The sequence below is a fragment of the Pan troglodytes genome, chromosome 1 (genome assembly GCF_028858775.2).
Source record: "Pan troglodytes isolate AG18354 chromosome 1, NHGRI_mPanTro3-v2.0_pri, whole genome shotgun sequence".
NCBI lineage: Eukaryota > Metazoa > Chordata > Mammalia > Primates > Hominidae > Pan > Pan troglodytes.
In genome coordinates this window covers 213,995,888-214,009,166 of record NC_072398.2, presented here as the reverse complement: position 1 = coordinate 214,009,166, position 13,279 = coordinate 213,995,888, and the positions used below count along the sequence as shown (strand labels likewise).

At 53.3% G+C, this 13,279-nt stretch overlaps 1 protein-coding gene across 3 annotated transcripts in view; it reads left to right on the top strand.

Annotated features, from left to right (window-relative positions):
• The first annotated feature begins 369 nt into the window (after window positions 1-369).
• Window positions 370-13,279, top strand: part of PADI1 (peptidyl arginine deiminase 1) — a 40,581-nt gene continuing 27,671 nt past the window's right edge. Inside the window, exon 1 of one of the 3 annotated variants that reach the window (XM_016955003.2) lies at window positions 370-461. In XM_016955003.2, coding sequence (XP_016810492.2) covers window positions 370-461 — 92 coding nt within the window. Of the gene's footprint in view, window positions 462-9,304; window positions 9,636-13,279 lie in introns of those variants that run through there. The other 2 variants (XM_063789008.1, XR_010149098.1) reach the window with 2 other exon arrangements.

Genomic DNA, 13,279 nt, shown 5'->3' with positions numbered 1-13,279 from the left:
GGGGTTCAGGCACCAGGAGTCTTTGGAGGGGAGGGCAGGGGCTGCTGGGGAGCTCTGGAGGGTCTCCTGTCAGCAGGTGAGTCCTGCTTCGCCCGGGGCCCCCAGTTGAAGCTCCCCTTCCCCATCTCCCAGACAGGCCTTGGGCACATCCTCCCCTGACCTCCTGGATTGACAGCCCTGAGTGAGGAGGGTGTGGAGCCAGGAGGTGGGGACCAGGCTCAGCCAGGCTAATCAGGTCGCAGGGTGAAATTTAAAGGGAGGAGGAGGCACCAGTCCGTCAGAACTCACACTTCTTCCTGGCAAAGAAGTGCCCAGGACGGGAGCTGGGGAGCCAGGGCTGATCTAGGAGGCTGGGAGCCAGGGGACAGGATGGCCCCAAAGAGAGTTGTGCAGCTGTCCCTGAAGATGCCTACCCATGCCGTGTGTGTGGTGGGAGTCGAGGCACATGTGGACATTCACAGGTAAGAGCTGGGAGGTGCTCTCCTGGCTGCAGAGAGCTGGGTTAGAGTGTAAGTCAATGGGGTGGGTGCCTGGTAGACAAGTCAGGCACGTTGGAGAGGATGCTGGCAGGAGATAGCAGAGACGGTGGAGTTGGCTGTGGAGTCTGGCAGGAAGGAACTAGGGTCTAGTCAGGTCCTCCTTGGGGCCCCAGCTCCTGGGCACTGGGCTCAGGACATTGGCTTTAATCCCCTGGGTAAGAGTCCAGCCTTAGATTTCTAACTCTGAGCCCTGGGGTCAGGCTTTGGGGTCTGGGCCCTGCATTCTGACACCTAGGTAGAACTTGTGTGGAACATCAGATGGCTCAAGATGGGGAAGAGAACTGGTTCCCACCTCCCTCAATTTCTTGCCAAGCCCCCATCTCTCTGAGGTGAAGGGACGTGTGTGGTAGCTTGAACCTTGGAGGTCAGCCAGAGATAACTAGATTGATTCCAATCAGGAGGGAGTGGTTAGGAAATACTCGATGAATTAATATGAGGAGAGAACCTGGAGCAAGATGGCTGGGACTTATGTTTGCTGTGAGATGATGGTGATGACGCTGATTATGGTGATGAACAGTGATGATGGCAATGATGGCGGTGATGGTGGCAATGATGACATCTGAGGAGGCAGCAGTAGCATTTGCTTCTCCTGTTGACCCAAATCTTTCCTGTGCTGGCTGTGTCCAGATGGGGACTCGGGGACTCAGCCTTAGTTTCCCTACCTGGCCACTAAGGGAATTGGATTTGGTGATCTCTGGTGGCATTTCCAACTCTGAGAGGCTGTCTATGGATTCCATCCCTGCTGGAGCAGGTGGCGCTGAACCCCTTGCAGATAGGGGGCTCGTGGTGGGAGTCTCCCTCAAAGAGGAGCTGGGTGCTGGGGGTCTGTTACTGGGTGAGATCTGAGCTCCTATCTCCCTCTTGGGACTCAGCCCCTGTATCTGCTGGTCTGGTTAATGTATGTGGGGCCCAGGGCCAGCTGCCCACCTGGCCTCTGGTGATCCGCTGCCCGAGAAGCCCTTCCTGCTTCTCTGTTGGGCAGTGGCCTGTGACCCCAGTGGCAGGGCTGGGGAGGAGAACCAGGAGCCATGGAAACCAAACCTTGACTCTAAGTTGCTGCTGGGAGCCCCACTGTGGGGGCTGGTTCTCTCGGGTCTAGGTGGCCAGCAGAGACCCCATTGTCTCCTGCCCTGTTAACATAGGCTTGCCAGATTTAGCAAATAAAAATACAGGATGCCTGGTTAAGTTTGAATTTCAGATAAAAAACAAAAAGCTTTTTTAGTATATTGCATGGGAGATATTTCTACTAAAATAATCTGCTGTTTAGCTGAAGCTGAAGTCTTCTTTTTCTTTTTCTTTTTCTTTTTTTTTTGTTTTGAGATGGAGTCTCGCTCTGTCACCCAGGCTGGAGTGCAGTGGCGAGATCTTTGCTCACTGCAACCTCCACCTCCCGGGTTCACTTCTCTGCCGCAGCCTCCCGAGTAGCTGGGATAACAGGAACCCGCCATCACACCCGGCTAATTTTGTATTTTTAGTAGAGACAAGGTTTTGCCATGTTGGCCAGGCTGGTCTCAAACTCCTGACCTCAAGTGATCAACCCACCTCGGCCTCCCAAAGTGCTGGGATTATAGGCGTGAGCCACCGTGCCTGGCCGCTAAAGCTGAAATCTAACTAGGCATCCCACATTGTATCTGGGAATCTACTTTCACACCAAGAGTAGGAAAAGGGTCCCTTGCAGGCCCCCTTCTTCTTATTTCAGGCTTCTGCTCTCATCTGAGGGCATGGCTGTTTCTAGAAGGTGATTTCAGAACCTCTGGCTCTACACGGTGCTGCTAAGGCCAGAAACATTTCATGGGGAGCCAGGAGACCTGGTCTTAGCTCTGCCACTGACTTCCTGCTGGATGTGGGCCAAGTCACTTGTCCTCTCTGGGTTTCATTTCCTCATCTGAGCCCCCATGAGATCAGCTGAGTCCACTCTGCAGTTCACTGTGGAGGTGAAGTACCCAGACCCTGGAGTTGAACACACTCCATTCTCAGGCTGGCTCCAGGCGTGGCTGGAACTGCACTTCCGAGCCTCAGTTTCCACATCTGAAAATGAAGAAACAATATAACGCCAGTTATAATGGGTTCAGGGGAAGATAAATGAGCCCATGCATGTATAAGACCCTTTGCGCCGTGGGTGCCCTGGCAGTGCGCACAGTTCTGGTAGCTCTGTGAGTCCCCTTTTCTCCAGCATCTGTCCTTTCCCTCACACCTGAGAGGATGGGAGGAGACGAGGACAGCTCAGACTGCAAGTGCTGGGAGCATAGGGTGTCTGTAAAGCTCCTTAGCGTCCTCAAATGCAGGCCCTGGCCCAGCGGAGGGGCAACGGGAAGTTGCCTGGGCTATTCATAGCTGTTGTGCTCTGGTTGGCTCTGGGAGGCAGAGGTTGCTCTGGGATCCTGAGTGAGCACACAGGGCACCTCCATCCGAGAGCCCTTCAGGAACCTTCACCTGGGTGTTGGTGGTGACTATGGTCATAGCTACTGAGAGCCTCCAAACTAGGACACAGAAGTTGATTCTGCAGCATAAGGAAGAGCTTCCTGCTGGCCAGGTCTGCGATGGGCAGGGAAAGAGGGGCATGGAATTGTCAACCTGGGAAGGTTTTTAAGAGGAGCCTGAAGCTCACTCCAGCAGCTGGGCTGGCAGCAGGAGGAAGGGGTTACACTTGATGACAAGTGATGAACTTGGGGCCTCTCCAACCCCTTCACCCAGTGTCTGACTCTAGCTAAGGCCAAGTGAGGGGTTTCTAGTTGGCCTTACTGGTGGGAGGGGGGAAGCCCCCAGAAGAGGAGGTGTTGCCAGTCACCTGAGCTGCTGGGAGTCTGAGCCCTCCAGGAGATGGGTGTGTAGGGATGACATCACAGGAAGTGATTCATTCCCCCAGGGGCTGTGTGAACTGGTTATTTGGAGAAACATTTGTGTTTGGGGTAATTGTGTGCCCCAGGGTGTCCCAGCCTAGGAAACCCTTAGGAATCCTCGACTCAGCATGTGCTGCAGGTCCCATCCCCACACCCCAGTAGGCTAGCCCACCACCCTGTCCACCCCCGACTCCAGTGGGCTAGCCCACCACCCTGTCCACCTCTGACTCCAGAGGGGTAGCTAACCACCCTTTCCACCCCCTACCCCAGTAGGCTAGCCCACCACCCTGTCCACCCCCAACTCCAGTGGGCTAGCTCACCACCCTGTCCACCCCCCACACCAGAGGGCTAGCTCACCATCCTGATGCCCCACACTCCAGTGGGCTAGCTCACCACACTGACCCCCACACCCCAGTGGGCTAGCTCACCATCCTGATTCCCTGGATCTAGCCAGACTGCCCTGGCTATCCTTGTCCTTGCCTAAGGAGTTCAGGTGGCTCATGCCAATAAAGACAGGGGTGGGAAGTGTGAGGAATCCATCTGCGGTCCTGTGTGGCCCTCCTTGACTGCCCAGAGGCCAGAACCAGAGCCTGAGGCTGGAGACCATAAAGAACCTTTATTCTTTGGGATGCAGAAGGCTGGCCTTTTAGACGACAGGGACATTCTCCTGCACTTTCCCCCAAGCCTTCCCCACCACTGCAAAAGCAGCAATGCAAGACTGAGTCAGGATCAGACAGAGGTAGAATTGGAGGGGCATAGGGAGAAGGGACTCTGCAGGCCTCTCAGATGCACTTTCTGGAATTCTCTGTATTTCAGAAAATGAAAATGCCAAAACAGAGTTCGAAAACTTGTGGTATGTGTAATGTGTACATCGAGTAAATTAATGCTTTTAACTCGCACAGAAGAACAATGAGGCATAATTGTGCTCCTCAGGGGAAAATTACAGGATTGACACTGACACTAATTTCCAGCGACCGACAGGCTGCCGGCCCCTGGCTGGACACATTCCCTGCTCCGTCCTGTCACTGTGTCACTGCAGCAGGAAGAACACTATTCACCAGAAGAGACATTAAAAGTTCAAGTTTCAGGGTCCCTGGAGAATATGAAGCTGGGGTCCTCTGCAAGTTCCACAGGGCCCTGACAGGCCCGGGGATTGTAAAAACTGGACTCAGAATGGAAGAGGGTAGCATTCTTGAAACATAAAATATTGACATCACGAAGGGCCTCAGAGGTCAGCCACCCCTTAATTCTGTGGAACTCCCTGCTCCCCTGGGTCCTAGCTGCCACTTGCCATTTTGGGACTGGCTGGGAATCTCTCCCCCTCCCTCTGGCCCCCCAGGCCCTCCACTTTCCGCCTCCTTACCCCTTCCTGGCATTTCCTGGATCCTAGTCTTGGAATGTCTCCTCACTCTGAGCCTTCTTCTCTTCCCTTCTCAACTCCCATCCCTTTTACTTCCAGCTGGTCTTTGCAGGCTGTGTGACCTTGGGCCAGTCACTTAGCATCTCTGAGCCTGTTTTCTTCGGAGTGACATCCCTTATTGTTTGTACCTGCGGAGCTGGCACCTTTATTTTTTCCATTTTATTTTATTTTTATTTTTATTTTTGAGATGGAGTCTCGCTCTGTTGCCCAGGCTGGAGTGCAGTGACATGATCTCGGCTCACTACAACCTCCATCTCCCAGGTTCAAGTGATTCTCCTGCACTCCTCTGCCCCCCAAGTAGCTGGGATTACAGTTATGCACCACCCCGTATTTTTAATGGAGACAAGGTTTTGCCGTGTTTTCCAGGCTGGTCTCGAACTCCTGACCTCAGGTGATCTGCCCACCTCGGCCTCCCAAAGTGTTGGGATTACAGGTGTGAGCCATCTCACCCTGCCTAAGTTTTTATTTTATTTTATTTTATTTTATTTTATTTTATTTTATTTTTTGAGACAAGGTCTCGTTCTGTCACCCAGGCTAGGGTGCAGTGGTGTGACCATGGCTCAGTGCAACCTCGAACTCTTGGGCTCAAGTGATCCTCTGCCTTAGCCCCCCAAGTAGCTGGGATTACAGGCCTGAGCCACCGCGCCCGGCCTATTTTTTTCCATTTTACATTGAGGAATTCCACAATCCACAGAATGCGGACATTCTTTGGGGAGAGGATCGGTGACTCACGACTTGGACTCTAAATTCAGGGCCCTATCTCTCAGGGACATTCTGGTCCCCAGCCCCTGTTTATCTCTTCTGGGAAGACCAGTGAGTGAAAGCTGTCCCTCTTCTCCAGCCTCCATTCCTGGCTGGGCAGAGCTCCACTTGGGAGAAGGCTGGTTCAGCCTGCGCCCTCAGCCTGGGCTCTCTGGGCGTGCCCCTCCCCAAGCAATGACAGGGCATAAGGCACCCACTAGTGTGATTTCTGTGAATGAGGGAGAAGACAGGACACAGCCACATCATGTGTGATTCTAGACTCCTGAGAAAATGCCCGAGCCTGCTTAGGGGTCTGGGACATCAGCCATTGCCCTCCCTCAACCTCCAGCAGCCCCAGCCAGCCCCGGGGAGAGGACGCAGGGGAAAGCTAAAGCCAGGGTTGCAGCCAGGGGACTGGGGGTTGGAGCTGCCCCCTCCTACTGTCTGGTGCCCACACCTCCCATCTCAAGAAACCTCCTGTGGTCTTTTCCCCAGGGCCGTCTGCTCCTGGGCACCTGCTCTGTGCTGGGTTCTGGCACTCGGTGATGATATGGCCCATGGCCACATGTGAGGAGCTTCCATCCTAGTTGGAGAGTTAAACAAATTTCAGGATGTGGGTTTCAACAATTGCACACCTGACCCATTTTCTTGGTCAGGGAGGAGAGTGAAGGGAGGTGCCAGGGTCCTATTAACGACAGGGCCCTGTGTCCTCTTTTGCCCGGGTCTGCCCACTCCTCCATGCCTTTCAGATGCCCTCTGTGACTGTAATGATCATGATGGCAGCCCTGGTTTTTGTTTTTGTTTTTGTTTTTTTTGAGACGGAGTCTTGCTCTGTCGCCCAGGCTGGAGTGCAGTGGCACGATCTTGGCTCACTGCAACCTCAACCTCCCAGGTTGAAGCAATTCCTCTCCCTCCACCATGCCCAGCTAGTTTTTTGTATTTTTAGTAGAGATGGGGTTTTACTATGTAGGCCAGACTGGTCTTGAACTCCTGACCTCAGCCTCCCAAAGTGCTGGGATTACAGGCATGAGCCACCATGCCCAGCCGGCAGCCCTGTTTTAAGTGCTCACTGCACCATCTCAGTTAAACCTCACAACAAGCCTGTGAGATGGGGACTACTATAATCCCCATATGCAAACACGCGGAGACACAGAGAGGTTAAGAGACTTTTCTGAAGTCACACAGCCCACAAATGCCAGAGCTGGGATTTGGACCCAGGTCCACCTGGTTCTAAATTCTGTGAGCCTAACCCTGTGACTGCCCAGGCTCTGAGACTCTTCTATGTTGCTGGGTAAGTGAGGGGTGAAGTGAAGGCAGGGCAGCAGATGAGCTTTGGAGTCAGACCCAGGCAGGGGCCAAGCACGGCTGTGCCCCATCACCCTCTGTGTGACCTCTTTGTATTTCAGCTCATTTTCTGTAAAATGGGGAGAAGAATAATCACTCCCCTATTAGCAGGCAGGGGCCATGGGGATGGAATCAGAGAATGGAGTAAAAACCCTCCGTAGACTCTGATGGACCTGCCCCGTGTGGACCCCACAAGGGCAAAGCCAAGGATGATTTGTCTCTGCTTTCCTGGTGCCCAGCATGGGACCTGATGTACAGTAGCTACCCAGGAAGGTACGTTGAGGCAGAGCCACTGGCAGCACTAATGGGAGCGCTGTGTGCCCCAGGGAAGCTGCTGGCCTTTAGCGCTGGAGCTCAAGGGGTGGCGGCCAGTACCCCGGGACTATCAGCCTCCAGGCAGATCCCTGGCTCCAGGCAGAATCACCCACGGAGCTGGTCACCCCAGGAGATTTGCTGGGCCCTGCTGCCTGACCCTACAGCATTTCTTGTGGCTTCATTCCAGGACACCTAGCGGCTGGCACCTGTGGGGCTCCTGGCAGGCCGGATCCTGGCCAGGCGTGCAGGGGAGCCACAGGCTCAGCCAGCAGTGCCTGCTCTTCAGCCTTTTCATCCGATTCTGCCTGATTCTCCCCCTCCTGCCCCCACCACTCATCCAGCACAGTGCCCCAGACGACCCCCAAGAGCACATTGGCCCCCACCCCCAACCACTCAGTTTCTGCCCCCAGGATCTGGCCATGTCCAAACTGCAGGATAGGACAGTTGGCAGGGAAGCATTCCTCTGTGACTGCTGTATTTCTCTTCTCCCTGGAGACCAGGTGGTACATTTCTGAGCTGTTGACATAAGATTTGGCCGGTGGAGCCCCAGTGGGCCGAGGCTTCTGGGAAGCAAGTTGCAGCCACGCAAAAGGAAAAGCTTTCTAATTACCTGAACTGTCAAAGCAGAGAGGGGTGTGAGGTAGTGAGCTGTCAGTCTTGGGGAGTGGGCAGGGGGCTGGCCGGGATGACCTCCAAGGCCTGTCTCTGACCCAAGGCCTATGCTATGCAAGATGCTCCCTGGTCTCTTCTGTCATTTTAGGGCAGACAAGGACAAGAAGATCACAGGCACCACCCCCCTCGCCTTGCCGCTGTAAGATGTGGGTGCGTGGTGGGGCCAGGGGGCTGTGGCTTTCCTGCCTTGGTGCCGCCACCCTCCCTAGGCTTCCCTGGCCTGCTGCCAAAGAGCCATGCAGAGGAGCTCGAATTGCACACTCTCTCAACACATTCCTGTTTCCTTCCGACATCCCTGATTGTCTCCTCCTTCCAGTCCCCGACAAGGGCATGCTCAGGGCACACACGCACTCATTTTAATACCAGCCAGGACAGCTTCTCACTTTGCTATCTGGGTGACCTGAGTAAAGTTACTTAACTTCTCTGAGATTTCTTCATCTGTGAAGTGGGGACGTAATTCGGAGTCCTCATTAGGGAAAAGGAGCCAGGCTGGTAGGAGCAGGGAAAAGTAAAAAAAGAAAAGAAAGCTGATCAGCTCCGAGCCTGCCTTTCTTCATGGTCCAGGACGCATCGCCCTCCTATGCAAGTAACTCACAATCTTCCTGCACCCAGCTTTCACCAGACCCCTGCAACTGAGCTCCCCGCGGCCTGGGCATATTCAGTACTGCACAAAGCCCTCTTCAACAGACAAGCATCGTCCTATAAAATCCCCAGCAAGTCTTTGTTTCTTTGCAGTCGGCTTCACCCCAGAGAGAGGCTTCTTTCTTGAAGGCTGACCGTTGTGTCTCTGGCGATGTATTTTCCTACTTTCTATAATCAATCTGCTTTCCTTTACATACAGCTGTCCTGGTAAATTCTTTTACTCCTGCATTACCGGCCGTCATTACCCTGTGACAAGTAACACCTACCTTGGTCGGGGAGCAGGAGTTGGAGTGAAGTCTAGACGAGATCATGGATAGCAAAAGCTAAGCATGTGCCTGGCACATGGCAGGTGCTTGAAAATGCAGGCTCTTTCCCTGCCCCACTAGAACCCATGGAACATGCTGCCTTATGCCATAACCAGTGGGTGAACCTGCACCTTACCGCAGGAGGCGGGCAGGGGTGGAGAGTAGTTGGTTTTACACTCCTCATCCCGCCCTCTGCATCTCCTTTTGTGAGATTCTCTAAGAATTCACCCCATTCTGCCCATAACCTCTCTATTGAACCTGATGCAACTGGCCCTGCTGTGGGCATGAGGTTGGTGGGCATTGCTGGGTGAGTAGGAGGACGCTGCTCTGGGCGGCGCAGACGAGATGTGAAGTGGCCCCCAGGAAGGTCTGAACCAGGGCCATGGGGGCACAGAGGAAGCACATAAGGTTTCTGGCTGGAGTGAGTTGGGCTGTCTGGGGATTCTGAGAAGAGTAATCGTAACCATGGTGACAGCATCTAACGCTGAGAAGTCATCATCTCAGGGAATCCCTCCAACAGTCTAGGAAGTAGCTCTTGGGATTATGTCCATTTTACAGCGGAGGAAAATCGAGGCAGTTGAGTGACCCAGTTGGAGGCCATGCTCCACACAGAACACACACTTCACTCCATGGAAGAGGTGGCATTTGAAGTGGGTCTTGAAGAATGCAAAAGACCCCCCTGCCCCCCGCCCCATGACTTGGCCCAGCAGAGATGGGGGAGCAGCCTGGTGAGGGGCAGGCTCATCAGCATAATAGTGGAAACCATGATGATATAACAGTGATTACCAAGACACCTGACAGGGTGACTCCTGTAGTGGTAATGATTTGGTCTTTTTGATTTGGAGGGGTGCTTTCAAATCTGTGACCTCACCTGACTGTGCATTTGGGGACATGCCAGTACTGCATATCTGGGGGTTGGTTAGGTCTGGGGGCTACATCATGAGACATCATCAAAGAGAAGCATCTTGGGGAAGATTATTAGATTTGGAGGAAGCTGGGAGCAGCTCCAGAAAGCTGGCGCAATACAGCCCACTGCAGGGTGGCCTGGGGCTCCCCACAAGCTCCCACTCCTGCCTGTCACACCTCCCAAGGGCAGCCCTTCATCCATGACCAGGCCCACAGATCTGGGCACCTGAGAGATAAGGAAAGGCAGTATAAGCCCCGTCTCCCAGCCCCGGGGCAAGGGTTGGGGTAGGATGCCAAGGGAATGAGAATCAAAGGCAGCGCAGGGCTCACCCGGCATAACCTGCCTTGCTTGGGTGCCAGAGAGAATAAGCAGACCCCTCCTCCTGCCTCTTCCTGGTGGTTTTCAAAGCTCCTGCTGGGGTACCTGCCGCTCTTCTGTAGCTGAAGCTGACCTGGATGGGGGTGATGGGAATCAAGTCTTGAAGGCAGTGGGACTGGGAACTAGAACAGGCCCCTCCCCATGCCTGTGGGAGTGGCCCTGGGCCTCAGACCTGCATAGCAGGTGTCTCCTGCAGGAAGCCACATTTCCCCCAAGGCCTGACCCCTCTAGGCACTGCCCACTCATCTGTTACTCACAGGGGAGGGAGACACTGAGCCCAGGAGCCCAGCACCCCAGAGAGAGGTGAACAGAGGTGTGAGCTATTGAGCAAGTTTGGGGTGGGGAGGGAGCAGATCTAGACTACAGGAAGCTAGGCTGGGCTTGGAGGGTCTTGATAGCCCCAGAGGAATTGTACCTGTCATTTCTTCCCCCTTCTTTCATCATCATCATCATCATCATCATCATCATTTTCTACCAAGACTCCAAATAGGGGGCTGTGACTTGGAGATGTCAACTTTTGCCCAAAGCTAGGGATTGGCTCCACAGAGTACTGCTTCCCTTGAAAGGGCTGTGTCTGGCACCGGTGGTCCCTGAGTGGGGTGGAGCAGGAGTCCCCCCTCATCCAGCTCATCTGCTGCCAGCTGGGTGCCCTGGGCTTGTGGCTACTTGCTCTTGGAACTCATGGGCCAGGCCGACTGGATTCAATCATGACTCAGCCACCTCCCCGCTGGGCAGTCCTGAGAAAGCCACTCCACCATCCTGAGTCGCTGTGTCCTTGTCCAGAACGCGTTGATTGTGCCCCTGGTTCATGCCAGGCACTAAGCTGGATGCAGAGATGACAGCAGCGATGCAGACAGCATAAAACAGAAAAAAAATCTCTGCATTTTAGAGGGAGAGACTGCAATGAGCAGATATGTGCTCTGTCAGGTGGCTGGGAGGTGGCCGGTGCCATGGGCTGGAATGAAGCTGGGGTTGGGGCACCAGACTCATGGTGTCATTCGTGTCATGCCATTTGCAACAGGCAAGAAGGGTACATCAGAAAGGCCTCGTATGCTACCCTGAGAGAAGGAAGTGAGGGGCTGGGCGGACCGCAGGGATCGGTGACAGGAACATTCCGGACAGACAGAGCTGCAGCCCTGGCATGCTTGAGGAACGGCAGGAACAAGCAAGAGGGCGTGGGGAGGGAAAGCAATGGGTCAGGAAAGCCTGGGAGGCCACACAGGCTCTGGTGACAGCCTCTGAGCAGGAGGGATGCAACGGGACTTCTATTTTAAAAGGTCCCTCTGGCTGCTATGTTGAAGCTGGACTGTGGGGAGAGAGGGGAAGCAGGTCACTGGCCTATGATAAAAATCCACATGGAAGCAACTGGTGGCTTGGACAGGGTGTGAGCTGTGGCAGAGGTGAGAGCGGTCAGGGTCTGCAGTTGCTATGAAGGTGGAGCTGATGGGATTTGCTGAGGGGCTGGCTGTGCGAGTGAGGGAACAAGAGGAGGTGAGGCTGAATTGGAAGGTGGAGCTGCTATGGACAGACTTGCAGTGGGTTGGGCAGGAGCAGGTTTGAAAGGAGTGGGGAAGGAGTGGGCATGGGGAAGCAGGGGTTTGGCTTTGGATGTGTGAAATTTAAAATGCCTGGTAGGGCTGGGCGCAGTGGCTCATGCCTGTAATCCCAGCACTTTGGGAGGCCGAGGCTGGCAGATCACTTGAGGTCGGGAGTTCAAGACCAGCCTGGCCAACATGGCGAAACCCCATCTCTACTAAAAATACAAAAATTAGCTGGCGTGGTGGTGAGCTCCTGTAATCCCAGCTACTTGGGAGGCTGAGGCAGGAGAATCGCTTGAACCCAGGAGGCAGAGGTTGCAGTGAGCTGAGATCATGCCTTTGCACTCCAGCCTGGGTGACAGAGCAAGACTTTGTCTCAAAAAATAAAAAATAAATAAAATAAAATGCCTGGTAGACACCCAGGGAGAAACTCAGAAAGCAAGAAGTCTGAGAGTTCTAACCATATTGATGTGGCAGGTGGAGAAAACCAAGGGAGTGGGTGTAGACAGAAGAAAGGAGGAGAGGAGAGGGGAGGGAGGGGAGGAGAGGAGGAGAGGGGAGGGAGGGGAGGAGAGGAGGAGAGGGGAGGCTGAGCCCTAAGCCAGGTGCGCTGGGGCCAGTCACACTCTGAAGAGTACCAGTGTAGGGATTCTGCCCGTTGCCGATGGTGCCTATTCCAATTACACATTTCAGAACTTGTTGGGGTGGGGCGGAACCACACATGGGCTCAGGGGCTACTGGACCCACTGTAAGATGAACCTGAGCTGAAACTCCATGGATCACCTGGCCTCCATGAGCCCCTGCTCTGCCAGGTGGGCCGCAGTGTTGTTTAGGGTCTCCTAGACCAGTTCAGGGCCAGTGTGCAGGAGAACTAGAAACGTACGATTATTTCCTTTTCCCCAGTGACAGTCACCCTGGTAAAAAGTTGTGTGTCCTCTCGGGGAAGGCTGGGAGAAAGTTGAACAGTGTGTTTGTGGCAATGTACCAGGGTCCTTCCTCAAGGAGATCTGATTGTTTAATTTTTAAGAAGGTTATGAACCCCTTGTTAAACACAGCCACTATTTAAAATTAAATATACACAAAATTAAACAAATTATATTAAAAACAAAGGCAGTAATACTGAAAACTCATCACTGCTTAATTATTTTACTGCATTTTACCATTGTCCAGATATAGTGGAAATAGTGATGTCACGAGGTGCTATTATGCATCTCTTTGAAACTCTGAGTCCAATGATGTTGGGCTGGTAACTTGAAACTGGCTAGAGTGGGAGTGTTTACACCACAGACATTGGTCAAGGCTACAAATCAGGGCTTCATTCATCGTTTTATCAAATGCCTAGAGTTCAGAAAGTGATGGAGACAGGTTAACAATATCAACTCAATTTAAAAGTGTATTGCGTCTATAGCCATGACATTGTGGTTAGTACCAACAATTGATGAAATGTTCCTCCAGGATTATCTGATTCAGCAAAGAGGTTGCTCACATCCTAGATGAATGAATGAAGGGTGACATGCATCTTCATTGTTTCCCCTTTCATTTTATTCGTGAATGCCAACAAAAATATCAACCAACATTTACGTCACATATCAGATTTAGTGACAATAAACTTATGGAGGAAAAAATGAGCAGATTGGG